This window comes from Lineus longissimus, chromosome 5 (genome assembly GCF_910592395.1).
Source record: "Lineus longissimus chromosome 5, tnLinLong1.2, whole genome shotgun sequence".
Classification (NCBI taxonomy): domain Eukaryota; kingdom Metazoa; phylum Nemertea; class Pilidiophora; order Heteronemertea; family Lineidae; genus Lineus; species Lineus longissimus.
This window is the reverse complement of record NC_088312.1, coordinates 18,701,505-18,728,374: the sequence shown is the minus strand read 5'-3', so window position 1 is coordinate 18,728,374 and position 26,870 is coordinate 18,701,505. Positions and strand designations below refer to the sequence as shown.

Sequence of the window (26,870 nt, the reverse complement as noted above, 5' to 3'; positions counted from 1 at the left end):
ACATACCGATTATTATAAGTTCCCACTGGACAGTTGATAGGCGTCACACTCCCTAGAGGGCAGTACTTTCCCATCGGACACAGCCTGGATTGGTTCAGGCCTCTTTCTGGACAATACGCCCCCTCGTCACAAGCCTGGCACTCAGAAGCAGCAGGATAAGGATTGTATGTCCCCTCTTCACATTTCCTTGGATGTATTGAGCCATTGGGAGCATAGTAACCTGGATAATCACACAGCGTGTATCAATTTAAGTGTTGCACAATAAAAATTTTCAGCAGCAGGTTATTTTGGGACACCCAGTAAGTCTGGCGTTGGAAGAGCTTTCCATGTAGAAGTTAAAAACACAAGTTCTTGGCACCGCCATGACAGGAGTAGCCCCCAAAGCAGAGCCCAGTCGCTTCACCGCTAGTCACCTTTATAATACTAGTGGCCCTGGTCACATTGAAAGCAGGAGTAGCCCCATAGCAGAGCCCTACAGACTACTGACCTGGTTGTTACATGTTCTGAGTTGGAGTCTTGGCACCACCACGACAGAAGTAGCCCCCCATAGCAGAACCCTACAGACTACTGACCTGGTTGTGACATGTTCTGAGTTGGAGTCTTGGCACCACCACAACAGAAGTAGCCTCCATAGCAGAGATCTACAGACTACTGACCTGGTTGTGACATGTTCTGAGTTGGAGTCTTGGCACCACCACAACAGAAGTAGCCACCATAGCAGAATCCTACAGACTACTGACCTGGTTGTGACATGTTCTGAGTTGGAGTCTTGGCACCACCACGACAGAAGTAGCCTCCATAGCAGAGCCCTACAGACTACTGACCTGGTTGTGACATGTTCTGAGTTGGAGTCTTGGCACCACCACAACAGAAGTAGCCTCCATAGCAGAGCCCTACAGACTACTGACCTGGTTGTGACATGTTCTGAGTTGGAGTCTTGGCACCACCACAACAGAAGTAGCCCCCATAGCAGAGCCCTACAGACTACTGACCTGGTTGTGACATGTTCTGAGTTGGAGTCTTGGCACCACCACGACAGAAGTAGCCCCCATAGCAGAGCCCTACAGACTACTGACCTGGTTGTGACATGTTCTGAGTTGGAGTCTTGGCACCACCACGACAGAAGTAGCCGCCATAGCAGAGCCCAGTTGGTTCACCGCCTGCCACTTTGTTACAGTAGTAGCCTGGGTCACATTCAAAGCAGTCGAAATCGTTAATGGCTCCTGTGATGTTGCTGTAGGTTCCAAGGGGACACGGCGTAGCCTTGCCAGATCCTGAAAAATGGATGCAGACGTCTATCCGTTCATCAATATTCCTTTGTTTATTAAGTGCAGTGGCCCTGCCATAACACCTCGCCCAGCTGGACACCCTAATCCTTCTAATAAGGACACTGACTTTGGTCCTGAAGCACTCATTTCTTTTCAATTTTACCACTGCAATCAGGACACCTGTAGTAAGGACAGCATTTTTGAAGGAGCAGATGTGGATGCCCTTCCCAGGCAGATGTGAGTCACTTGGTGCCCTGTTTACGGTCAATCCCAGTGAGTCACAGGACCAATCCTCATATCTTCTTACCTAGAGGACAATATCCTCCTCTTGGGCAGACGTCACCAGTCTTGCCATCAACAGGAGCAGACGTGGATGCCCCACCCCGGCAGACGTAGCCTGGGTCACATGGTGCCCGGGGTGACATCAGGCCTGGTGAGTCGCAGTACAAACCAGCATCACACCAGGTACAGTTCAAATAGTGGTCCAAATCTGAAACAAACAAGAATCAATTTGATATGTGACCCATCGTACCAAATCGGCAACACCCCACACAGCTTCAAAGGCATTGACAAGTCTATTGTATTTCAAATATATCAAAACACTCACGGGCCCATGTACAGATCATGGCATACCCGGTGCCAAGTATACATTACTTGCCAATACGGTATCAGTCATTATCCTTACTTGCACTGCTGCTATATCTCCCAGAATGACATGGCACAGGCTGTGGACACCCGAATAAGGACAGCAGTAGCTCGGTGGGCAGCCTATGGGCTCCAGTGTGCCCAGGGTGCAGTGGTGTCCAAGGGGACATGCCTTACACTCCATGCCAGGACTGTGACATTCCCTGAACAGTATCAGTCCCTATACTTACTTGTACTGTTGCTATACCTCCCAGAAGGGCAAGGCACAGGCTGTGGACACCCCAAATGACAGTAGTAGCCAGGCGGGCAGCCTATGGGTGAGGGTGTGCCCAGGGTGCAGTAGTGTCCAAGGGGACATGTCTTACATTCTCCGACATTCCGAGTGCCCTCCTGATCCGTGTATGTGCCAGGGGGACACGGAACCTAAACAATGAAGATAAGAGAATTTGAAGCAACGAAGTCCATCCGTAAATGTCTTCTATATGCGATGCAAATCATGCTTGAATCATATTATCAGATGAACATGACATCATTTCATAAGAAGAAGCCAACAACACTATTTTCCCACTCGTATTGAAAAACTTCTTCCTCTCGCACAGCAGGCCAGCTCGGCAAGTTGGCAGCCCTGCCTGATTCTCAGCAGGCTGGGAAACTGATTCTCCATGGTGGTCAATGGACGTGGACAAAACCCAATATGCAGTTCAACTGTGCCTCCTTACCTGTCTTGGCCCGTATGAACCAATGAAGTCCACCCCACTGTGATACGGATTACTAAAATTCGTCGGGCAGTAGAAACCCTTGTTGCACCGTCCAGAGATTTTCCATGATCCTTCCAAGCAGTAAGCTCCGGCAGGACATGGGACACAGTCTTGCAATCCAGTGCCACCTGGATTCGGTCTGATAGTACCGACAGGACAGTTGAGTTCAACTGGTGTGCCTGAAATCAGAAATTTGCATCTGAGAACATCTTCCACTCTCATCAAAACATCCAAGATTGACTTGGGCCCTCAGGTCCCTTTTAACATGCCTTCTTCCTATTATTATTCACTCCACTTCGATTAGGCACCAAATGGGTTTATTGGCCTAATGAATCAGTCTATGGCCAGAGGTAGCCCCCACAAGAGAATCCTACCTTTGATACAGTATTTTCCCTTGGTACAGGGCACTGCCTTCGCCATGCTCTTCAAGCCCCCACCACAGTACATCCCAGCTGTGCACTGTTTCTCTGCCTTCATGACAACCTCTGACGTAGCTTGTAGGTCACAATAGAAACCTTGTGGACACGGTTTGCACTTCTTCCAGCCGGTGTCTGAGTACATGCTCAGACCGCAGGGTTTAGGGATGATGGTTGCAGAGCCACACCAATGACCGCCTACACATGGAAGGCAGTCGAATCTCCTCTGGGCAGGACGGCCTGAAAAATGAAGAGAACTCTTCAAAGAATGACAGCGACGTCTGTTATCGAATGGGGAAGTTGTTCCAAAAACCTTATACCTGACATGACAATGGTGTAGTGGGCAATCAAATCAATTTCCTCACTGTCGTCTGCTTCCTCACTGGCAGAAAAGCTGTCGTCTGTTTCCTCACCGGCAGAAAGCTGTCGTCGGTTTCCTCACCGTCAGAAAGCTGTCGTCTGTTTCCTCACCGGCAGAAAGCTGTCGTCTGTTTCCTCACCGGCAGAAAGCTGTCGTCTGTTTCCTCACTGGCAGAAAGCTGTCGTCTGTTTCCTCACTGGCAGAAAGCTGTCGTCTGTTACCTCACTGGCAGAAAGCTGTCGTCTGTTACCTCACCGGCAGAAAGCTGTCATCTGTTTCCTTACTGGCAGAAAGCTATCGTCTGTTTCCTCACGGGCAGAAAGGCTGTCGTCTGTTTCCTCACTGGCAGAAAGCTGTCGTCTGTTTCCTCACTGGCAGAAAGGCTGTCGTCTGTTTCCTCACTGGCAGAAAGCTGTCGTCTGTTTCCTCACTGGCAGAAAGGCTGTCGTCTGTTTCCTCACCGGCAGAAAGCTGTCGTCTGTTTCCTCACTGGCAGAAAGGGTGTTGTCTGTTTCCTCACTAGCAGAAAGCTGTCGTCTGTTTCCTCACTGGCAGAAAGGCTGTCGTCTGTTTCCTCACTGGCAGAAAGGCTGTCGTCTGTTTCCTCACCGGCAGAAAGCTGTCGTCGGTTTCCTCACCGTCAGAAAGCTGTCGTCTGTTTCCTCACCGGCAGAAAGCTGTCGTCTGTTTCCTCACCGGCAGAAAGCTGTCGTCTGTTTCCTCACTGGCAGAAAGCTGTCGTCTGTTTCCTCACTGGCAGAAAGCTGTCGTCTGTTACCTCACTGGCAGAAAGCTGTCGTCTGTTACCTCACCGGCAGAAAGCTGTCATCTGTTTCCTTACTGGCAGAAAGCTATCGTCTGTTTCCTCACGGGCAGAAAGGCTGTCGTCTGTTTCCTCACTGGCAGAAAGCTGTCGTCTGTTTCCTCACTGGCAGAAAGGCTGTCGTCTGTTTCCTCACTGGCAGAAAGCTGTCGTCTGTTTCCTCACTGGCAGAAAGGCTGTCGTCTGTTTCCTCACCGGCAGAAAGCTGCCTTCTCTGCCTTCATGACAACCTCTGACGTAGCTTGTAGGTCACAATAGAAACCTTGTGGACACGGTTTGCACTTCTTCCAGCCGGTGTCTGAGTACATGCTCAGACCGCAGGGTTTAGGGATGATGGTTGCAGAGCCACACCAATGACCGCCTACACATGGAAGGCAGTCGAATCTCCTCTGGGCAGGACGGCCTGAAAAATGAAGAGAACTCTTCAAAGAATGACAGCGACGTCTGTTATCGAATGGGGAAGTTGTTCCAAAAACCTTATACCTGACATGACAATGGTGTAGTGGGCAATCAAATCAATTTCCTCACTGTCGTCTGTTTCCTCACTGGCAGAAAGGCTGTCGTCTGTTTCCTCACTGGCAGAAAGCTGTCGTCTGTTTCCTCACTGGCAGAAAGGCTGTCGTCTGTTTCCTCACCGGCAGAAAGCTGTCGTCTGTTTCCTCACTGGCAGAAAGGCTGTCGTCTGTTTCCTCACTGGCAGAAAGCTGTCGTCTGTTTCCTCACTGGCAGAAAGGCTGTCGTCTGTTTCCTCACTGGCAGAAAGCTGTCGTCTGTTTCCTCACTGGCAGAAAGGCTGTCGTCTGTTTCCTCACCGGCAGAAAGCTGTCGTCTGTTTCCTCACTGGCAGAAAGGGTGTTGTCTGTTTCCTCACTGGCAGAAAGCTGTCGTCTGTTTCCTCACTGGCAGAAAGGCTGTCGTCTGTTTCCTCACTGGCAGAAAGGCTGTCGTCTGTTTCCTCACCGGCAGAAAGCTGTCGTCGGTTTCCTCACCGTCAGAAAGCTGTCGTCTGTTTCCTCACCGGCAGAAAGCTGTCGTCTGTTTCCTCACCGGCAGAAAGCTGTCGTCTGTTTCCTCACTGGCAGAAAGCTGTCGTCTGTTTCCTCACTGGCAGAAAGCTGTCGTCTGTTACCTCACTGGCAGAAAGCTGTCGTCTGTTACCTCACCGGCAGAAAGCTGTCATCTGTTTCCTTACTGGCAGAAAGCTATCGTCTGTTTCCTCACGGGCAGAAAGGCTGTCGTCTGTTTCCTCACTGGCAGAAAGCTGTCGTCTGTTTCCTCACTGGCAGAAAGGCTGTCGTCTGTTTCCTCACTGGCAGAAAGCTGTCGTCTGTTTCCTCACTGGCAGAAAGGCTGTCGTCTGTTTCCTCACCGGCAGAAAGCTGTCGTCTGTTTCCTCACTGGCAGAAAGGGTGTTGTCTGTTTCCTCACCGGCAGAAAGCTGTCGCCTGTTTCCTCACTGGCAGAAAGGGTGTTGTCTGCTTCCTCACCGGCAGAAAGCTGTCGTCTGCTTTGATTGTGGTTTGTGGCAAAAGCGATTTTACTTTCAGTTAATCATAAAAATTCCAGATTTTTTGGGTTCTAAGAATAAAAGGGTAAAGAACTAAACACAAATCAACATTTGGAGGAATTTCCACTACTTACCGGACGATTTGCCATCAGCAGCCATTCCGTGCGGCATGTACGATCCTTGCCTACAGGGAGCCGAGATAATGGACGCGTATTCACAGTAGTGACCTGTAATCAGAGATGAGAAATGATACAGAAAGCCAACAGTTTTCTCTTCATTCTGAATAAGAAGTGTCATGGAGAAGTGATCCTTCAAATGCAGAACAACCTCAAATGCCTATACGTTTATATATTTTTCTCAAAATTGCGCCAGTCCAGGTAGGGCCAAGAAATCCACATACCTTTAGTACATTTCTTGCAGTCACTAGCTGCTTTGATCCCCTCCTCATCATTATATGTTCCATTCGGGCATCCGTATTGCTTAGGAAGTTTAGTACCGCTTGGACAGAAGAACCCTTGTGGACAGGATCCAGTGGGATGAGTCAGACCAGCTGTAACAAAATAAAATAGAACTTCTCTGAAGGAATACCCTGAGGACTGACAATGCTGTCCTCAATAGAGAACTGTCCTGACTAGTTAAAATACAGTTTTCTTGACTGAACCCAGTAAGAATAATCAACTAAATAAGGCAAAGTTTTGCATAACACACAATCGGATTATTCAATTTCAACTTTTTTCAACTTTAAATTTATTGAGGACAGATGAATCATCATATATAGGGTCAGTTTAGACCTGGGTTCGTTTCGACAGGATCCCTTCTGGGGCATTAGACTGTAGTACTGGCAGTCCCTCGACCAAATCCTGCTGATATGTCACTGAAATATTTGATACGTACCTCTACAATATTTCCCAGCCGGGCAGACAGTGCATTGTGATGCTTTATAAAGTCCTATCTTAGCTGAATACGTCCCCTTTGGACACGGGAATGAAGTTGGTGTCGGTGTCATCAGAGGGCAGTAGTGTCCTGGAGCACAATCCATGGGAACAGAGCCATTCCAATGACGCCCTGCGTAAATGAAAAGAGAGACATTATACACAAGTTTTATCGCTTCCAAACAGTACACAATCGACATGATTTGATTATATCAAGAAATATTTTCCTGCTTTAAAATCTTTGAAAGATGTCCTGTGTATGTCCCGACAGACATGGGTAGTCTCTGGAACTGATGGTACCATTAGTGACCTTACCTGTGCCCCAGAAGCATGCCTTCCCTTGAGGACAAGGGTCACACTCATCAGCCCTGGTCAAGTTGGTTTGTCCAGTGTATGTCCCCGGTAGACATGGGTAGTCGGTAGGATTGACAGTGCTATTAGGACAATAATGACCTGCAAACAACAACATTAGAGTCTCAGCAAAGTAAAGTAAAGAGTAAAGAGCATCAACACTTTCACTGAAGTTTAAGTTTAAGTTCAGCTTCTACTCTAGAAATCCTGGCTAAAAGCATGTCAGTTTTCAAGTGATTTGTTGAGAATCTCAAGAAGCAGAGCTGCTTCTTGAGATTCTACTGAGTGCATGAATCATAGAAATTTCAAAAGGATTCAGAAGGCGTTTGAAATCATCACTCCTTAGTCAAAAGTCGGACATTCTGACCACTACACCACTGCGCTTTATGGTCCTTACTACACTACCCGAGTACTAAAGAGACATGAGTTATGTCGGTGCAGTTTGTCTGCACTTTTTTAGCCCGGAATATAATTCAAGCCAACCTACCTTCTGAGCATGGTTCCGTAACATTCGGCTGACCCCAGTCGGGACACGCCCAGCCAGCATCGCATTTCCTACAGTTGAACTCATGGGCGGTATAATTGAGGGGATTGTACGTGCCGGGTTTGCAAGGCTTTGGATGAGTCGACGGTGCTTTGGCAGTTCCCGAGGGGCAGAAATGTCCTGCAGGGCATTCCGTACAGTTATTGGGACCTGTAACAGGATAGTTGTAATTTGTGAAAAAGTCACTTGACAAACATTTTGATGTGGAAGCCATTTTTCGGCCTGTGCAAACCCAAGGTTAGCGGTGGAAAGCACTTGTGAACAGAGGTTACTTTTAGGTTACTGGGCAAACGACATTCAAAAGTGTCGCCATCTATAGATAGTATCTGGACCTGTTTAGGCAGGCTGAACGCAGAGGGATCAAACTAACATTTCCTGAGTGGAAGTAGCATGTTTAGAGATAATACAGCCCAGCAATGATCACTTAAAAGTTTGGTAATTCATGACGTACTACGCACGTCGCCCGAACGTGATAGGACATGTGACATGACGTGCTGTGTGTATTGTACGCGCCGGTCACCGATCCAAAGGTTGACCGCGCTCAACGTTGCTTAACTTCCACTCTGGGGCCAACGCGCCAACCACTGGGCCATAAAGGAATTCCCTCATGGCCGGCGGGTTAAGCCGTGCCATATGCCTGGGGGTACTATACACTGTGAACGTCACTTGCAACCAAAGGGTGAAGGTGACAGCAAAGATGTACCTGAATGCTATGAGTAACCAATTGAAAACAAAACTTGATATCAAGCTTAGTCAAAACCATCGGCGAACGGGGAAACGGTGCAGTTTTCACAGGCGGTAGATTTATTTCGACAAAAGTTATTGGTTTGGCAACTGAAACTGACCACAGTGCCTATGGAAACACAGCTGTGCTACTAAGATGTGGGAATTGTTGCCATGCGACAGCGATTCCCTGCCTTTTTAAACATACTCATTTTTGAGGTATTTAAAACAGACTTACTTTTAAGGGATAATCTATTGCTGTAAGTCCCTATAGGGCATGGATTCTGTAAGCCACTGGACTGTCCAAGAGTGCACCAGTAGCCCTTTGGGCACCGTTTTCCATTACTAACGGCACTCATCAGGCAAAAGGAACCTCTAGGACATGGTGTGCACCAACTCAAACTTGTTGCCTTCATTTTCGAGTTGCGGGTCCCTCCTGAAAGACAGAGATATATTTTTGTTGATTTTTTTACACTTTTCTTTTATATGAAGAGTTTCATTCCAAAACGAGATACACTGAAACTCCCTTAGTGGACACTTCTGTTAGCAGGACACCCTCTTTATTGAGGACACCAGCTTTGGTCCCCAGTTGGTTGTTTTTATTCAAGTTGACCCCTCTAATCAATCTATAATATATCAATACATGTCATCATCACTTGCCATGAAAAATATCAATGTCATCATCACTTGCCATGAAAAATATCAATGTCATCATCACTTGCCATGAAAAATATCAATGTCATCATCACTTGCCATGAAAAATATCAATGTCATCATCACTTGCCATGAAAAATATCAATGTCATCATCACTTGCCATGAAAAATATCAATGTCATCATCACTTGCCATGAAAAATATCAATGTCATCATCACTTGCCATGAAAAATATCAATGTCATCATCACTTGCCATGAAAAATATCAATGTCATCATCACTTGCCATGAAAAATATCAATGTCATCATCACTTGCCATGAAAAATATCAAGACACTTACAACGCCCCCAATTGGATTAATACTGCACTTACTTGGACATGCTATGCCCTCTCCACCAGTAACGTTGACGCCAGGGGGACAGTAGTGTCCCAGCTTACACTCTCTCTTGTCATATCTCATCATTCCCTTCAGGTAACACACGTAACCTGGAAAAGTATGATTACAATATTAAAGGGACCCTATAAGCAGTAGCTAGGTAGGCAAGATAAAGTTACAAGAAGTCGCCAATAGAGGTCTTTCACATCTCACAGTACGTCGAAATTATTCACGCTTGTACGACGATTATATCTAGTGCTGAATCTAACATGACCCAGTGCCCTTACTCTGTATATTAGTCACCTGAAGATGGCCAATTTGACCCACCTGCATTTAAAACATTTATTCTTTGACAAATATGAACGATTCTGGTTTATTACAAGTCTGGCATGCAACATTCTGGAAGCCAACAAAATACATACAGGCAGTGATGACCGTCGGCTATGTCAAGCAAGATTTTGATGTTACGAGACTCTGTCATGTTGCAAAATTCCTCTGTACATTTTCACGTACAGAACATCTTTCTCGGTCGATTTAAGTTGACAACTTACAGTTAATTACTACCTGAGGCAGACCATTAGCTGAAAATGCTAAAATGCTAAAGCCTAAAGATTTAAATACCAATACTAACCGGCTGGACAAATGATGCAGTCGTGAATGTCTCTCGAACCATTGAAGGGATTGTACGTTCCTTTTGGACATTTATGAAACTTCTTCCCATCACAATACCCGCCCTTATTACAGATGCCGTCAACTGGGCGACTCGAGTTTGAACGTTTCTCACAGATGTAACCTCGTTCGCAGGCTTTACAAAGCAACGCATAGCTCCGGGAATAAAACCCTTTGGGGCACTCCGTCTTCTCCGAGGCTGAAAAAATCATGGTTTAAGAACTCTAAGTTTCCGTGGAACTACGTAACCAGGTTGGTTTACCATAGGACCAGTCTAAACAAAGCACCTTTGTGACTACCAGATGCTGTGGAGTCTCTCCTGATAACGGAGACCAAGTTTAATAGAAATGAAATTCTATGAGACCAAAATCCGTGTCCTAAACAGTGAGGTGTCCAGCTTAAAGGGGTCTCCGCAAAGCAGGGTTTCACCGCACTTTGCTATGTATTTCAGTTGAAACCGATTCTGCTCTGACGAAAACATCAGGAGCAGACGTACTTGCCCTTTTTCTAATTTTTTGATGTTTTTCAGTTCTGGTTTATTATTCTAATCACAACCGACAGTCATATATGCAAGCCAGGAAGACTTAGCAGTTTTACAACTCATTCTTGATTTGATCAACTCGACTCATCCCTTCAAAAATGCATCAAAAAAACTTTGGAGAACGTTTTTCGAACGCCGCCACCATTCACCAAACTTACCTTTGGCTGTGGGACACTTGAATCCCGCTTCACACGCCGTACAGTTCGACTTCCCAGCCTCGCTATACATCCCAGCCGGACATCCATATGGGACTGAGACGGTACTAGGGCAGTATGAGCCCTCGGAACACTCCTCACACTTCTTCTTGCCACCCAGGGAGTAGAAACCTGGTTGGCACACCTTCCTGGAATCATTGATAATAAATTCCTTTAATAACCCTCAGGGCTCTTCTACAAATTTATTGAATCAAAAGAAGGCTACTTTTCAACTTGAGAGAACGAGGGGTTTGTAGTCAGTTTTTCTCTATATCTTTACTACATTACTCTATTCCTCTACTTTTACTTAATTTCCTCTCCCTCTCCGATTCTTGCCTCCTGAGATCAGGTTTTTGATACTCCTACCTCGTTTGAAATATCGAGAGGCGGAGTGAAAATCACTAGTTACGTCAGGATGTGATTCTGAAGGATTAGCTGCAAGTGGAGCAAGAAATACCAACAACAGATTTCGAAGCCAACAGGGAGGAAATGGAGGTCGAAGCCTGTTCTAACAAGGTTTGGACTGTGAGAAATACTGTAATGACATGACCAAATATTGACCCAGGATCTATGAAGAGAGGGCTGATCAACACATTTATTTAAATTTCAGAGTAAATTCTTTCAATCATTTTCTGAGATTCAGATATTCCCCGGTTAATTTCAAATGATTTGATACAAATAATTCTGCTCCGATCCCCCAGCCCCCTGCTTACTTGTCTTTCCCAGTGACTTCAGGGCATTCAAACCCCGGCGGACACAGCGTGCAGGACGCCTGCTTCCCGACAGAATACGTTCCATCCGGACAAGGCATCTGCTCATCTTTCTTCGTGTTTGGGCACATCTTTCCCGGTGGACACGGCGTACACTTTGTCTGCTTGGCCTCGGCGAATGTACCGCTCGGACAGCGTTTGATTTCTCCATTGGTTGAACTGGGGCAGGCGTACCCTGTTGGGCAGATCTGGCACTTTACTGCTCCTGTTCGAGAAATAAAATTGTTGCAAGACATAAAGAGCGCTATTTGAATGCATATCAAATTCCTTCAGCAAAAACACCTTCCCCAACTTCAAGGTTATCAGGTTTATGGGTTGACCATAAGCACAGACATTTTTGGCTAGAACTTGAAATCCTGCAGCAATTAGAACTCATACAAAACAAGGTGACTGTCGATTTCAGGGGTGGAAGTCAGTGCTTTGTTTTCCAGGGATCAGACTCCCATTCTTGAAATTAACATTCTCTTTATTTCGAAGGAGTTCTAGGCCTAATTGATTCAGGATTTCCAGATCTAGCCAAAATGGAGGTCCCTGTGGTCAACCCTTAATCATGGACCCCACCTGCAACCTCCAAGTTAATGGGTCAGATTACGTCAGAGGGCAAATGTATTCATTTCCACCATGTGCCCGGCTTCCACATACATTACACTTGAAAATTAATAGCCCAATATTGCTTTAAGAGCTAATAAAGCCTTAGTAAGAGTTCAGCCACTCGCTAAACAGTGGAACCTCCCTAATATGACACCTCTCTATCAAGACACCCTCACTATCGGTTGTTGTCATTCCATTTGACCTCCCTAATGCGAACACCTCTCTATCAAGGGCAGCACTTGTCAGTCCGCAGATGTCCTTTAAAGAGGGGTACTGCGGTGTTTACCTGGTAGAGAGTACTCTCCCTTTTTGCAAGCGACGATCCCAGTCCCATCAGTCTGTGGACAAGCTTTGCCAGGCTTACACTGGGTACACACCATCTGTTTGCCCTCAGAGTACGTCCCCGGAGGGCAGTCATTGGATATCGCTTGGCTGAAATCAACATTCACAAACTTAGATAATAAAGCAAAAACCAAGATGGGGACAGGTAATGAATTGATGCTCTACTCTAACAAAACAAATTTGTCTAACGGTCTAAAATAGAGCATATGTGAACCCTTTTAAAAAATGGAGCTTAAAGATTTACCATTCAATGCATTCAGTAGACAGCATTTAAAGAATCTTACTCAGTGTATGGGCAGTACTTTTTCAGAGGACACTCAGTACAGTCCGATTGTCCTGCCATGGAGTAAGTCCCCTGGGCACAGGCAGACATCTTCTGAAACTCCTTCGGGTTAGGACACTTGTAGCCTGCAGGACACATGGTGCAGTTGGTCTGTCCTGGGCTGCTGATCGCCCCTGAAAATCATATTTTCAGATGAAACAGACCAATTATTATCAGAAACTGACCCCCCAAGAATTTGTGAATGCTACGCTACTTGCAGTAATCTCCCTACAACAGACCACAGCTTACTGTCCCATCTGACCCGAAATAAAGAGCCTGTACGTATTTCTGCAGGATCAAATCCAAACCCGCTGCTCAAACCAAGCCTCTTTTAGGATCAAGACTCACTCACTTTAACTAGGAACTATCAAAACGAAGGCCTTTTATACGTAGGGCATAACGCAAACCTACCTTGGGGACAACTCTTGGGTGCCTGATCAGCCTTAGGGCACATCGATCCAGCAGGACAAAGCTTACAGGCCTTGGAGTCTGACTCGACGTTGTACTGACCGGAAGGACATGGCTGGGGCACGTCTGCTTTATTAGCGCATGTGCTCCCTGAAAGGTACAGAGGCAAGTTGTCATTATTTTCATTAACCTACCACTTGATAATGATAATGGTGAGACTTCAAAGCGCTAAATCCAATGCAGTTTCATCACTCAAAGCACTTCACCTTATTACCCTAGCTAAATGCCTGTATATTCCGAATTCAAGTTCAACTCCCCGGGGAGTGTCACATATCCAAGCTTCATGTATTGATCCCTCAGGACTACCATACACATTTGGCCATCGCTGCCTGCTGGGTACCCATTTGCTCCTGCGTGGAGAGAAGCAAGTAGGGTAACTGCCTTGCTCAAGGACACAAAAACCAAACAGAGGTGATCCTTCTGAGAGCCTAATCCACGACCTCCTGATTATGAACCCAAAAAGCTCTGGGGCTCTGTGGCAGAAGTGTCTCGGACAGCTGACTTCGTTATCGAAAAAAGGACCAACTGTTTAATGCTAAGTGCAGAAGAAGAAAATTGCTTGCATAAAAACCAAATGAGAACATACCTTTTGGGCACGGTGAGCACTCCTCCTCACGTATGAAAGAATACGATCCATCTTTACATTCTTCGACAGAGTTCCTTGAGGGGCAGCTCATGCCAGCCGGGCACGGCAAACAGGTATCAAGCTTCCCCTTTGAGTACGTCCCCTTTTCACAACTCTTTGGCTCTTCTGACGGATTGATGCAGAACTTGCCTGGTGGGCAGTCTTTGCAACTTGTGGCTGAAACAAGACAAGGTGACACACAATGAATAATAGAGGAGTCAAGGGGATTGTGACAAGAACGAGAAAGACTCTGCTCCAAATGGTGTCACTGGTTGGGTGAGACTCTTCAAAAGGAAATTTGAGAGCAACTATATATCTAATGATGAAATGTTTGAAAAGTTTTAAAATTGGAATTATAGACAAGTAGGTCATTTGCGATGTTGTATTCCATGCAATGTGCTATTTACACTGTATATAATTGCCCCATGTCACAACAATGACGCTTACCATCTTTTTCACCATTCTGCTTCTTTACGCAGTCCCATCACTTACCACCTTTTTCACTATACTGACTTGTCCTGTCACTTACCACCTTTTTCACTGTACTGCCCCCTGTCACATATCTGTGGGCTGGATGTCCCCTGTCCACTACACTTAAACCCAGCAGGACAAGGCAAACATTCCCTCCAGCCGCTCTCAGCATAAGTCCCTACAAAACAGTAAGTAAGATTTATAATCAATTTGAAAATTGAACATTGAAATAGAAATTCAAATGGATGAGTTGATTCATTTGTATAACAAGATTTTAACAGAAAAAGACAAGCAAATGTCGGGTATCATGAACAACTTACAAATTCTCATACCAATATATTACCACTTTTAGGCTTTGCCCTGGTAGCCAACCAGTCTAGAAGAGAAAACTCTGAAATCAAACCAGGTAGTCTGGGCTTGTCAGGAAATGGCAACCAGAGGACTAGGAGACGGGAACTCCAAGGAAAACCTGACCAAAGACAGCGGTCAAACTGGTGTCTGACCGAGTGTGCACACATGAGCAGCCAATATTGCAAGCCACCCACTTTTAGGACCAGTGCCCTTCCTTTTTTTACATTGAGATGGATGAGTTACAGTTGTGTAGATGACAGACCCCAGTCAGAAGAGCCAGAAACAAGGAGAAGAATTGTCCATGGCATAACATACCAGGTGAACATTTCTCTGTTGTCGTCTTGGATTTACAGTGGTGGCCAGCAGGACATGCCCTGCAACTCGATTCACCTTCTTTGGAATAATAACCATCTGGACAATCAACTGGACCCTTGCTGAAAGTAAGAATTAAGGGGGTATTATTTCTGAAAGTTAGATATGGTCAACAACTTTAGGGGTGGAATTGGGAAATGATATAAATGTTTTTTTAAGACTGTGGATCCGGCGATCCTCTTTTGACATCTTGTCCAACTGACTAATATTGCGGATGGTAGACTTACAAAAACTGAGGGACACCCTGAGAGTCACAACCTACCTAAGATCAAGGCAGTGTTTCCCAGCTCCACAGGGAATACATTTATTTTTCTCACTATTTGGTAGCTGATCTGCAAATTATAAGAAGATGGAAGTAAACAGGTGGTCCAATCAGCTGAGAGTCCAATCTGGGTTCAATCGGGGACATTTCGTAACACAACACCTTATCAGCTGTTCCTGTAACTGCGCAAGGCGGTTATGTCCCTGAAAATGTTGTAGGGCTCACAATATTGTTGAAGAGCGGACATCACAACTCTTTCAAAACCTAATCGCCAACGAAGTTCGAATTCACCCTATTTGACTCGTTACAAATACCACTGAAATAACATACTGTAGACTCAGCCAGGAGCCGTCACAACCCCAAAGACAGGACTATACTCAGCAATGATCCGTCACAACCCCCTAGAATGTAATTACAACATGTATGTACAAAGTATTACTGTCATCGCAGGGTGAAACAAATTTTTTTGATCTATTGGTGAGATGATACTGGCTGCTTGTTTGTAGGAACTTACTAGCTTGACATCGTATGCAGACGGTAGCCTTTGCCTCTGAGATGAATCCTGGAGGACATGGGAGGGGCTTCCTGTCAGGGCTCGGGCAGTAGGAGCCAGGAGGACAGTCCTTGCATTCAGTGTGTTCTGGAAAACAGGATATCATGGCTATAGAATCACGCAATACCAATGTCCAAGTGAGGTACTTAGTAGAGTGGAACCTCCCTTAGCAGACACCTCTCTATTAAAGACAACTTCTCTCTTAAGGACACTAGTTTTGGTCCCAAATTGGTTGTTTCCATTCAATTTGACCTCTTTAATCAGGACGCCTCTCTATTAAGGATAGCACTCGTCAGTCCAGAGGGTTTCCTTAATAGAGAGGTTCGATGGAAAGTTGCAATTATCTTGAAAATCATGGGAACTTGCAATTACAGTAGAACCTCTCTATAAAGGACACCCTCAGGACTGACAAGTGCTGTCCTTAATAGAGAGGTTTCCTGATTAGAGAGATTAAAATGAACGGAAACAACTAACTTGGGACCAAAACTAGTGTCCTTAATAGAGAGGTTGTCCTTAATAGAGAGGTGTCCGCTAAGGGAGGTTCTGCTGTATCTTCAAATTTATGCTGCACATGAGAGGTTACAACCGAAAAACATGATCGACAATGCGATACGTATCTCAGGTGGCTTTGACAACAGCACCAATTTGGAAGACTTATAGGACCTACAGTAGAACCTCTCTATTAAGGACACCCTCGGGACTGAGGGGTACTGTCCTTAATAGAGAGGTGTCCTGATTAGAGAGGTCAAATTGAATGGTAACAACCAATTTGGGACCAAAACTAGTGTCCTAAATAGAGAGGGTGTCCTTATTAGAGAGGTGTCCGCTAAGGGAGGTTCTACTATATTACCACCCAAACTCACCCATCCTGAGGAAATCAGGGGTTAATACTTGCTTCTCCATCAGAACAGGGCCGGAGAAGCGAACATCACTCCGGTTTGCTTCAGGATGCAACTGATTCCAACCTCCCCCCACCCCACTATATTTCTTAGATCTTAAAATGAACAAACACAATTCAACCTGGACTCCCGTGGCAGTTCATTGCGTCATTCTGGTGACAGGACAAGGCCAGTCCACTGCATCCAGAGTGTAGAACCCACCCCACCACACTATCTGTTTCTTAGATTTTAGAATGAATTACAGTAGACCTTCACTTCACGAACCTTCATTGACGTATGTCCCAATGTCGCACATGTCGCAATATTGCTTGCCACCCGCGCTGAACATCCCGCGCCCACACGAGGACTCTCTCGTCTTCGATGGACACTGCTTCCCACGAGAACACTTCGTACAAGATGCTGCACCTGAAGAAGAAAAGCGAAAAAGATATGGGCTTGTCTGCGGTCAGGACATTGCCAATCCGAACAAATCGTAGCCCCCCCCTGGTATTCTGATAATATTAAAATGACCCTTACCCAAACACACCCCCGAATACCCAGTACCAAATACTCAAGCAATCGTGAGTTGCAATACAGCAGGATGTCCGATTAATAATGGGCGCTTTGGCTACATCATACCTCCGGAACAATAGGGCAGGACTTTTGATGCTAGGGGACAAAATCAAATTTCACACAAGCTCTCATGATAAAATCTCTCATCCTGTATAATATGAGCAGTTAATTGTGACATCAGATGAGTGCATGTCCATCCAGTTGCTGTATATGCCTATAGACAGTGAATTCGTCCTACTGGAACTGCCGTTACCATGGTTACAGACCCGGGCTGTGGAGAAAACGTCACGGTTCCAACGGGATATAATACATGTATATGTGGTCTATTACAGCCCGAGTTCAATAACAATTCAAATGGGTGTACATTACCCATTCAAAAATTGATGCTAATTTAAGTTCTTTTTTGATATGCAGACGACAGGGCAACTGGAAATTCATAAGGGAACTGATAGTAACTTTTCGATTGATCAGGGGAGCCGATTTTGACACCCCATGCAGAAATTCACTTAAATGAGCACAATGGTCCTTAATTAGGACGCAGCGTACGTCGTCGTCAACGATACGAGCGATTGTGTGGTCTTGAGCGAGCTGTTTTTGAAGAATAGCTTGGGTGACAGATTATTGATTGGTGTTAAGGTTAGTAACTTTATCGCATTTAATATGCATAGTGTTAAACTATAACTGAACTAAATCAATGAAAATATATACGAAAAATTTTCTTATAGAAGATGTTTTAGAGATTTTTTATTTTACAAATTAAAATAGTAGTTGGTAAATTTCAATCTGTTTTTAAACTACTATGGCGAAGCGCTGTCTTATGGGCGGTTATTACCGCAAATAAAGACAAACCAAAGCAAAGACACTTGTGTAGCATATCAAGGACACGTAGATTGATACTCCTATGTGTGCCACATCAAAGACATCTGGACCATGCACCACGTCAAAGATAACGATGCGAAGTCAACAGGCGGCGCCACTGTAGATTGCTGGCGGCCGTACGCTGCCTGTTGACTTCACCACTGTCGAGCTCTTGGGTGAGTGGTTTAGCGATCTCAAAACATTGCGGGTCAAGATGTGTTTGTTATCATGTTGGCGTGCTGCAATCAAAAACGTCTTCCGGGAAAAAATTGATGCTGGTAAGATTTGACTTCTTTTTTGTATATAGACGACAGGGCAACTGGAGATTTATTCACCAGAAAAGGAGCTGATATTAACTTATTGATTGACCGGGGAGCCGGTTTTGACACCCCTTGCAGAAATTTTCTATTATTAAGCACAATGGTCCCGATTAGGACATAATGACCCAGCAGTCGTCGTCGTGTGTTATTGTACGAGCTGTTTTTGAAGAATGGCTTGGTTGACAGATTATTGATTGGCATTAAGGTTAGTAACTTTATCTCATTAAATATGCATAGTGTTTAACTATAACTGAACTTAATTAACTAGAAAATATACGAAAAATTTTCTTATAGGAGATGTTTTAGAGATTATTTATTTTACAAATTAAAATAGTAGTTGGCAAATTTCAATCTGTTTATTAACTACTTTGGCGAAGCGGTGTCTGTTACATCCTGACTCTCATGCGTTTGCGTCACTACTGTCGCGCTCTTGGGTGAGTGGTTTAGCGATCTCAAAACATTGCGGGTTCAGATGTGTTGTTACAGACCGATTTCAATAACTATTCCAACATCATTCCAAGAATGGGCGTGCATTGGGTCATGTTGATGTTGGAACCAAAGCGTGCTGCCATACGTCTTCCGGGCAAGAATTGATGCTGGTATGATTTGAGTTCTTTTTTGTATATAGACGACAGGGCAACTGGAGATTTATTCACCAGAAAAGGAGCTGATATTAACTTATTGATTGACCGGGGAGCCGGTTTTGACACCCCTTGCAGAAATTTTCTATTATTAAGCACAATGGTCCCGATTAGGACATAATGACCCAGCAGTCGTCGTCGTGTGTTATTGTACGAGCTGTTTTTGAAGAATGGCTTGGTTGACAGATTATTGATTGGCATTAAGGTTAGTAACTTTATCTCATTAAATATGCATAGTGTTTAACTATAACTGAACTTAATTAACTAGAAAATATACGAAAAATTTTCTTATAGGAGATGTTTTAGAGATTATTTATTTTACAAATTAAAATAGTAGTTGGCAAATTTCAATCTGTTTATTAACTACTTTGGCGAAGCGGTGTCTGTTACATCCTGACTCTCATGCGTTTGCGTCACTACTGTCGCGCTCTTGGGTGAGTGGTTTAGCGATCTCAAAACATTGCGGGTTCAGATGTGTTGTTACAGACCGATTTCAATAACTATTCCAACATCATTCCAAGAATGGGCGTGCATTGGGTCATGTTGATGTTGGAACCAAAGCGTGCTGCCATACGTCTTCCGGGCAAGAATTGATGCTGGTATGATTTGAGTTCTTTTTTGTATATAGACGACAGGGCAACTGGAGATTTATTCACCAGAAAAGGAGCTGATATTTACTTATCGATTGATCGGGGAGCCGGTTTTGACACCCCTTGCAGAAATTTTCTTTTTTTTTTTTGAGCTTGAACCCGCAGTGGGTGTCATTTATTGTCATATATCCTATACAAATCACATACACAATAACATGGTTCTGCATTTTCCTATACAATACACCAATTACACCAATCTCCCTACTACAACACAATCACTGTGACATCGTCCGGTGCCGTCCCGTCGCCGGTGTTGACAGCTTATGACCGAGACCGCACTCGGCGCCGCGACGGCACGTCGATCCCACAGCCGAGTGTGTTTACACAATATGAATAAAACACCAATGTTACATGTGAGCTTAGTTAAAGTAAGTGTTTAAAACTGTGGGAGCACCATTGTTGACTAGCGTTTTCTATTATATCAATATATAAACATGTTCTTTTTTTGATATAGCACCAATGGATAATTGTGTACAACTAACGTAAAATAAAATGTGATTCATAGTAAATATGAGTGTTTAATTCTCGTGAAAGCACCATTGCCAACTAATTTTCTCTTTAATGTCGATAAATATGTTATTTTTGATCTAGCACCAATGGATAATTATATAAAGTAAACAGTGAATAAATGTGCTTTAGTTTCTAAGTTACTCCAATATTAAATAAATTAACAATATAATAATATAAAACAATGTGCTTCCAAGTGCTCAATGGCCGCTATTTACAATTATGTTTGCCCAGTTCAGGGGTCGATCCCAACTCATGGTCTCATTTTGACCCCTGATGGTGCACTGAGCTAATGTATGTTGCCAATAATTCTATATTTATAAAACTTATTATCTGTGTGGTGCTCATTAAAAATTTACATCTATTTACAAACATTTCTCTCGCTATTGACAGTACTGTGTGAGATGTTTAACCCAGTCAAAACAAATGAAATGTAAATGAAAATTAAAAAGATAAAAAGGAAAAAGACAAATAAATAAACATGCGCCCAGTGGCGGAATCGAACCTGGGTCTTCTAGTGTGCAAGCCCCGACAATTCGCTTGAGCCACTTCGATTACATGCTACCTGCTCGTTTATTTTAACAGAAGTTCAGATTATAGTGAAGTGGGGAATCCCCATATTTGTGACCTTGACCTTACAGTCTGTTTTGAATTCGTTTTTCAAACTCGTTCAGGCTATTATCTTGGTTCCCCCGCCAAATGCTGGCGCGTCCCCCCCAAATAACGTGTATATAAATTCCCAAAGCACCCACAATTTTATCCTTCCCCTTGCAATTTGCAAAATCTGGGCATATAATGCGCTCAAAATTTATATCTGGCCAATTTTTCCTTCTGAACAAATTTGTCAACGAGTTCAAAACAGGCTGTATTGTCACACACTCATAAAACGCATGTTTTATGGTTTCAGTTTGACTGGGATAACATCTCGCACAGTTTCTCTGGATATTAGGAAGACCTTTGAACATGGCTTTTACAGATAAGGCTCTATGAACGAGCTTGTAATACAGTTCTTTTTCATTATTGTATAAAATGTTGTTGTTCCATACATTGTTCCATATCCGACTCCAGTTTACATTGAAAATCTTGGTACACACCGTGTGTGGGATGTTAGGCCCACTTTTCATTATCTCCCCGTATAAGCTAGCTGCGGTGATATTAACCCATTGGGACCTACCCATTTTCAATTTTGCAGCTTTGCATTGGTATAAAATTTCTTCCCACACTCCGTGTGTACCAATTACTCTATGCATATATGTATTTTTGGCGATCTCGGGGCAGTGATGCCGCAAAGTGATGCCTACTTTGTAAATGCCGTACCCTATCCATGGCTGGGCGACACCCCCCTCTTGTACTTTGTAGAGTTGTTTCAACCTTTCCATGAACAGGGCCCGACATTTACTGGCTACATGCGGCATCCCTACCCCTCCATCGCCAAACGATTGAACCATGGTACTCCTTTTAATTAATTCCATTTTGTTGGACCACAAAAATTTAAAAATAGTTTTTACGAATTTTATACAGTACTTCTTTGGTAATTTCATAACCCTGGCCCCATACCACAATTTCGATACTAGGACGGTCTTAACCACCAAAACTTTCCCAACGAAGGACAGGCGTCTGTTTTCCCATAGTTTGACCGTTTTCCCCATTTTTTCCCCAGTTTTCTTCCAATACGTTTCCCCACAAGGTCCTGCCTTTGTCCACGGTATCCCTAAAATATTTGAAATTTTCACGATATATTGCCTGTACTCTATCGGGATGTTTTGGCGGGAAAAACCGCCCAACAATAAAATCTCTGTTTTCGCTATATTTATATCAGACCCTGAGGCTTGGCCAAAATCGTTATAGACCGAAAAAAGAGCCCGTATGCAAGGTGTTGCAATCGGGTGCGTGGCATCATCCGCGAAAGCGATATTTTTAACCTGTTGTTTAACGTTCGGCAGCCTAATGCCACGCACCCGCTCGTCGGAGCGTATGGCGCAGGCGAGCGGCTCCTGACAGAGGACAAACAGCAAAGGGGACAGACTGCAACCTTGTCTGACAGATCTGCCCACCCTGAATGACTCTGACAGGAAACCATTCACCAGCACCCTACTCTCCGGCGCATCATACAAGACTCTCATCCATCTCATAAAGTTATGGCCAAACCTCATGGTCTCTAAACATTGAAATAGCCATTCATGCGATACAAGATCAAATGCTTTTCGGAGGTCAACAGCCACCAATGCCCCTCCAGAATCCGATGCATGCTCTATGATGGTTTGAATATTAAATAATTGATCATTAATTGACCTTTTTGGAATTCCACATGCTTGATCTGGGTGCACCAGGTCGCTCATGACCCCCGAAAGCCTCGATTTCAAAACTTTAGTGATTATCTTGTAATCTACTGTTAACAAACTTACAGGCCTATAATTTTTGATATCCCTTGGATCCCCTTTTTTGAATAAAATAGAAATTACCGCCGTTTTCATTGTTCCCCCCAACTTTTCCCGCAAGAATACATTATTTATTGTTTCTACCAAATCGTCACCCAAAATATCCCAATAATACACGTAAAATTCTTTCCCTAACCCGTCTATCCCTGGTGATTTTCCGACCTTCATATTTTTCAATTCCCTTTGTACCTCCCCCGTAGTTATTAACCCCTCCAGTGTGTTTTGCTGCTCCCCTGTCAGTTTTTTTACAATTTTTGCCGCAAACCTATCTTTATACACTTTGTCAGTCTCTTTCTTCCTATATAATTCCTCATAAAATTTTTTTACCTCATTTAAAATATCCTCTTGTTTTTCGAACACAACATCCTCACTATTCTTCAATTGGTTGATAACTGTTTTGGACCTTACTTCTACCTTAAAAAACTCAGTGGTGGGTGCCTCTCTCTCCTCTATGAACCTTGCCCCCGCCCTCACTTTTGCCCCCTCCAGATCCCTCATTTCCAAATTGTTCAGTTCCTCACGTATTTCCTCCCACCTCTCCCTGTTATCCACCCCTCTATCCCTCTCTTTCCCCAGGTTATCCAATTCTTTTTCCAGTTCCCAAATACGTGCTCCCCTTTCCCTATTCACCCTCTTACCATTCTTTTTAAAAATCCCCTGTAATTTCTGTTTCCCCTTCTCCCACCAGTCTATTGGGCACTCAAAATCCCCTTTCCGTTTCTGCCACCCCCTCCAAAATTGTGTTACCTCCCTTTCTGTGCCTTCATCCCTCAACAAGCTATTATTTAATTTCCAAAAACCTTTGCCCATTTTCCTTTTCCCTAAGGTCTCCACTGCACCCCACACGCCATAATGGTCTGTAAAAACTAACGCTACATGGTCCATTTTCTTAACTATACAATTTGTAAAAATTCTATCTAGCCTCGACCTCACGTTTCCTCTATGATAGGTGTAACTCTTTGTAGTTGGATTCAATTCCCTATAGCTGTCCTTGATGTTTAATAAGTCCATAATCTCCTGCCAAAGTCTTTTATATAAAATGTCCCCTGGAAATAAAGTACCTGTCCCTCTGTCCTCCCTCGACGATGCAAAATTAAAATCCCCCCCTAGAATCAGGTTTTCCCCTCTTAATTTCCTGACGTATTCTTTAAAACTTTGACAAAAGATTATGGCCTTATCATGATTTTTAGGATTCTGTGTGGGCATGTATACAGAAAGTACATGTGTGCCAGACATCAATTTCACATGGCATACCCTCCCCTGTAAACCCCCTGGAACTACGAACTCCCTCTCCACAGCTGCCCTGGTTATAATAGCTGTGCCGGCGTGAGCCTGGCCACTACTGTAGAAATGAAGTCCATAGTTCCGATTAACCCATGGTCCCAAATTGTCCGGCACCACATGCACTTCCTGTAAACATGCCACATCACACTTGAGTCTTACAATTTTGTTTAAAACACTTATTCGCTTTTCATACAAACCATTCACATTCATTGTTATTACATTAGATGCCATGATTAATATGCTGATGAGGGTGAAAAGGTGATTCATAGACTTAATATGCATTTTTTTGTTTTTAATATTTGAAAGGCTTCGCAGATGTAACCCGACTCTTACCTGGCGAGGTACGCCTTGTTCTTGATGGCACTCCCAAGTTGGGCTTTTTGTTGTTTTGTTTGTTTTGGGCCTTGTTCGTTAAGTCCTCTGGGCTTTTTTCAACCCTATCATTTCCCCTCTTGACAGTGCCAACAAGCCGCTCGGCATCCCCGTCAGGAGTCGTCGGCCTACTACCTGCGAAACCTTTCAAAATTACATTGACATTAGTTGGAGAGTCTAGGTCTATACTTAACGGCTTGGAAAGGTCTCTCAGCTCATCATCCATACTCTCCTCTACACTGTCCTTTGCTTCTTTTAGCCGGTTTGCCACCTCTGTGGGCGTGTCCCAAACTGACTGTTCCCCTCTCCTCCTAGCCTTCACTACACCTCGCCATTCTCCATCTCTAGCTGCCTCCTTCCCTGTTTCGTCACTATTCTCTTTCTCGCCATCCTCGACACTCTCTCCCATCTCCTCACACCTGCCCGCTGCACTACTCTCGCTCTCTTCGCCTAACTCCTTCTCACTATCTTCGACCTTCTCTCCCTGCTCAACTCTCTGCACTACACTTCGTACTCTTCCTTCCACGTCGTCTTCCTTCTCATTCTCCTTTTCGTCTGCTCTATCCCCCAACTGCTCTGTACATTCATACCGATAATGCCCTTTTCTCCTGCAGCGAAAGCACGTGGCGTCTCCCCTCAGTTCGTCTTCTTGGCCTCTATACCAAGTCCGGAATCTGTTGCCCTTTACATAAATTACTTTTGGGACTTTAGCCCCAACATTCATGACAACTGTCACCGTGCCACTCTCTACCGTGTTATACTCCCTCAACATCTCTCTCTTTGCTGCTTTCACTAAGCCATACTTTTGTAATGTCTCTCTTATCCATCCAATGTCACACTCTCCCGGGTAATTGTGCACCTTTACGTACCTGCTCGTGTGGAATCTTTTGATTTCAAAGTCAGCTGCTTTTTCGAGCCAAAATCCTACCCCGTTAATGTCCAAAACCGCTGGGACCTCATTCATTTGCGGGTCCCCCTTTTGGAACCTGACACTAAAATGTCCTTGACCAACTTTTAAAACTGTTTTAATACTTCCTATGGGGATCCCATTCTCAATTAAAGCCTCTACAATCATATATTGTTTTATATCTCCATCATCATGGTTCGTTCTATAGTCTACTGAAACCAAGCTTCGTTTAATAATATCAACCACCTCTGCCTCATAGGGCCCATCCTGTTGCTGCTGGGCCACGGCGCCGGCATACGACGACGCCATGGCTTAAGGCTAAAATCTATGTACAGTGTAGTGTATATGTAAGGGTGCGGTCGAAGTAAAAGCAAAGTAAACAAGTGCGGTCAACACAAAGGATCGAACACAAAGGAATCCCACCACGAATAAGGACGAAATTCCACGAAATCTACTGAATAAAATGAATATTGCACGTACTGCTCCCCGGTCCTTCTGAAATTTACGATATTGTAGCAAAGATGAAAAATGATACTGATACTTTTATCTTAGCCAACGGGCCGAGAAGCGGGTACCTGGGAGAACGTCCTTATTGATCAACGTTAACTCCTGTGCCAGGTAAGTATGGAATACAATGGTCCCGATTAGGACATAATGACCCAGTAGTCGTCGTCGTGTGTTATTGTACGAGCTGTTTTTGAAGAATGGCTTGGTTGACAGATTATTGATTGGCATTAAGGTTAGTAACTTTATCTCATTAAATATACATAGTGTTTAACTATAACTGAACTTAATTAACTAGAAAATATACGAAAAATTTTCTTATAGGAGATGTTTTAGAGATTATTTATTTTACAAATTAAAATAGTAGTTGGCAAATTTCAATCTGTTTATTAACTACTTTGGCGAAGCGTTGTCTGTTACATCCTGACTCTCATGCGTTTGCGTCACTACTGTCGAGCTCTTGGGTGAGTGGTTTAGCGATCTCAAAACATTGCGGGTTCAGATGTGTTGTTACAGACCGATTTCAATAACTATTCCAACATCACTCCAAGAATGGGCGTGCATTGGGGTCATGTTGGTGTCGGAACCAAAGCGTGCTGCAATCAAAAACGTCTTCCGGGAAAAAATTGATGCTGGTAAGATTAGAGTTCTTTTTTGTACATAGACGACAGGGCAACTGGAGATTTATTCACCAGAAAAGGAGCTGATATTAACTTATTGATTGATCGGGGAGCCGGTTTTGACACCCCTTGCAGAATTTTTTTTTTTTTTTAGCTTAAACCCGCAGTGGGTGTCATTTATTGTTCCAAAAAATGTACAATAACTTGAATCTGCGAATCTACATTCTATACATAAATCTGACATCGTTCTACTGCGAAATCGTCCGGTACCGTCCCGTCGCCGGTGTTGACAGCTTGATTAGCGAGACCGCACTCGGCGCCGCGACGGCCCCGTCGATTTCGCAGTACAGTACTTCAATTGCACAATATGAATGACGCACCTTAATTTAAGTGAGTGTTTTAATATATATGTGGGAGCACCATTGTAGA

General features: G+C 44.1%; 1 protein-coding gene across 1 annotated transcript in view; it reads right to left on the bottom strand.

The window, feature by feature from the left end:
• LOC135488586 (uncharacterized) overlaps positions 1-25,626 on the bottom strand; it is a 54,071-nt gene extending 28,445 nt beyond the window's left edge. Inside the window, exons 1-25 of the mRNA XM_064773229.1 lie at positions 24,372-25,626; positions 17,053-17,193; positions 15,851-15,976; positions 15,337-15,406; positions 15,018-15,136; positions 14,410-14,529; positions 13,842-14,057; positions 13,199-13,345; positions 12,750-12,921; positions 12,410-12,555; positions 11,476-11,737; positions 10,727-10,911; positions 9,990-10,226; positions 9,355-9,468; positions 7,549-7,755; positions 7,026-7,163; positions 6,673-6,843; positions 6,179-6,328; positions 5,913-6,005; positions 3,046-3,327; positions 2,633-2,850; positions 2,279-2,336; positions 1,576-1,758; positions 1,077-1,274; positions 7-220 (exon numbers count right to left, since the gene is read on the bottom strand). Of these exons, the coding sequence (XP_064629299.1) occupies positions 7-220; positions 1,077-1,274; positions 1,576-1,758; positions 2,279-2,336; positions 2,633-2,850; positions 3,046-3,327; positions 5,913-6,005; positions 6,179-6,328; positions 6,673-6,843; positions 7,026-7,163; positions 7,549-7,755; positions 9,355-9,468; positions 9,990-10,226; positions 10,727-10,911; positions 11,476-11,737; positions 12,410-12,555; positions 12,750-12,921; positions 13,199-13,345; positions 13,842-14,057; positions 14,410-14,529; positions 15,018-15,136; positions 15,337-15,406; positions 15,851-15,976; positions 17,053-17,193; positions 24,372-25,626 (5,222 nt within the window). The remainder of the gene's footprint in view (positions 1-6; positions 221-1,076; positions 1,275-1,575; positions 1,759-2,278; positions 2,337-2,632; positions 2,851-3,045; positions 3,328-5,912; positions 6,006-6,178; positions 6,329-6,672; positions 6,844-7,025; positions 7,164-7,548; positions 7,756-9,354; positions 9,469-9,989; positions 10,227-10,726; positions 10,912-11,475; positions 11,738-12,409; positions 12,556-12,749; positions 12,922-13,198; positions 13,346-13,841; positions 14,058-14,409; positions 14,530-15,017; positions 15,137-15,336; positions 15,407-15,850; positions 15,977-17,052; positions 17,194-24,371) is intronic.
• Positions 25,627-26,870: the final 1,244 nt, after the last annotated feature.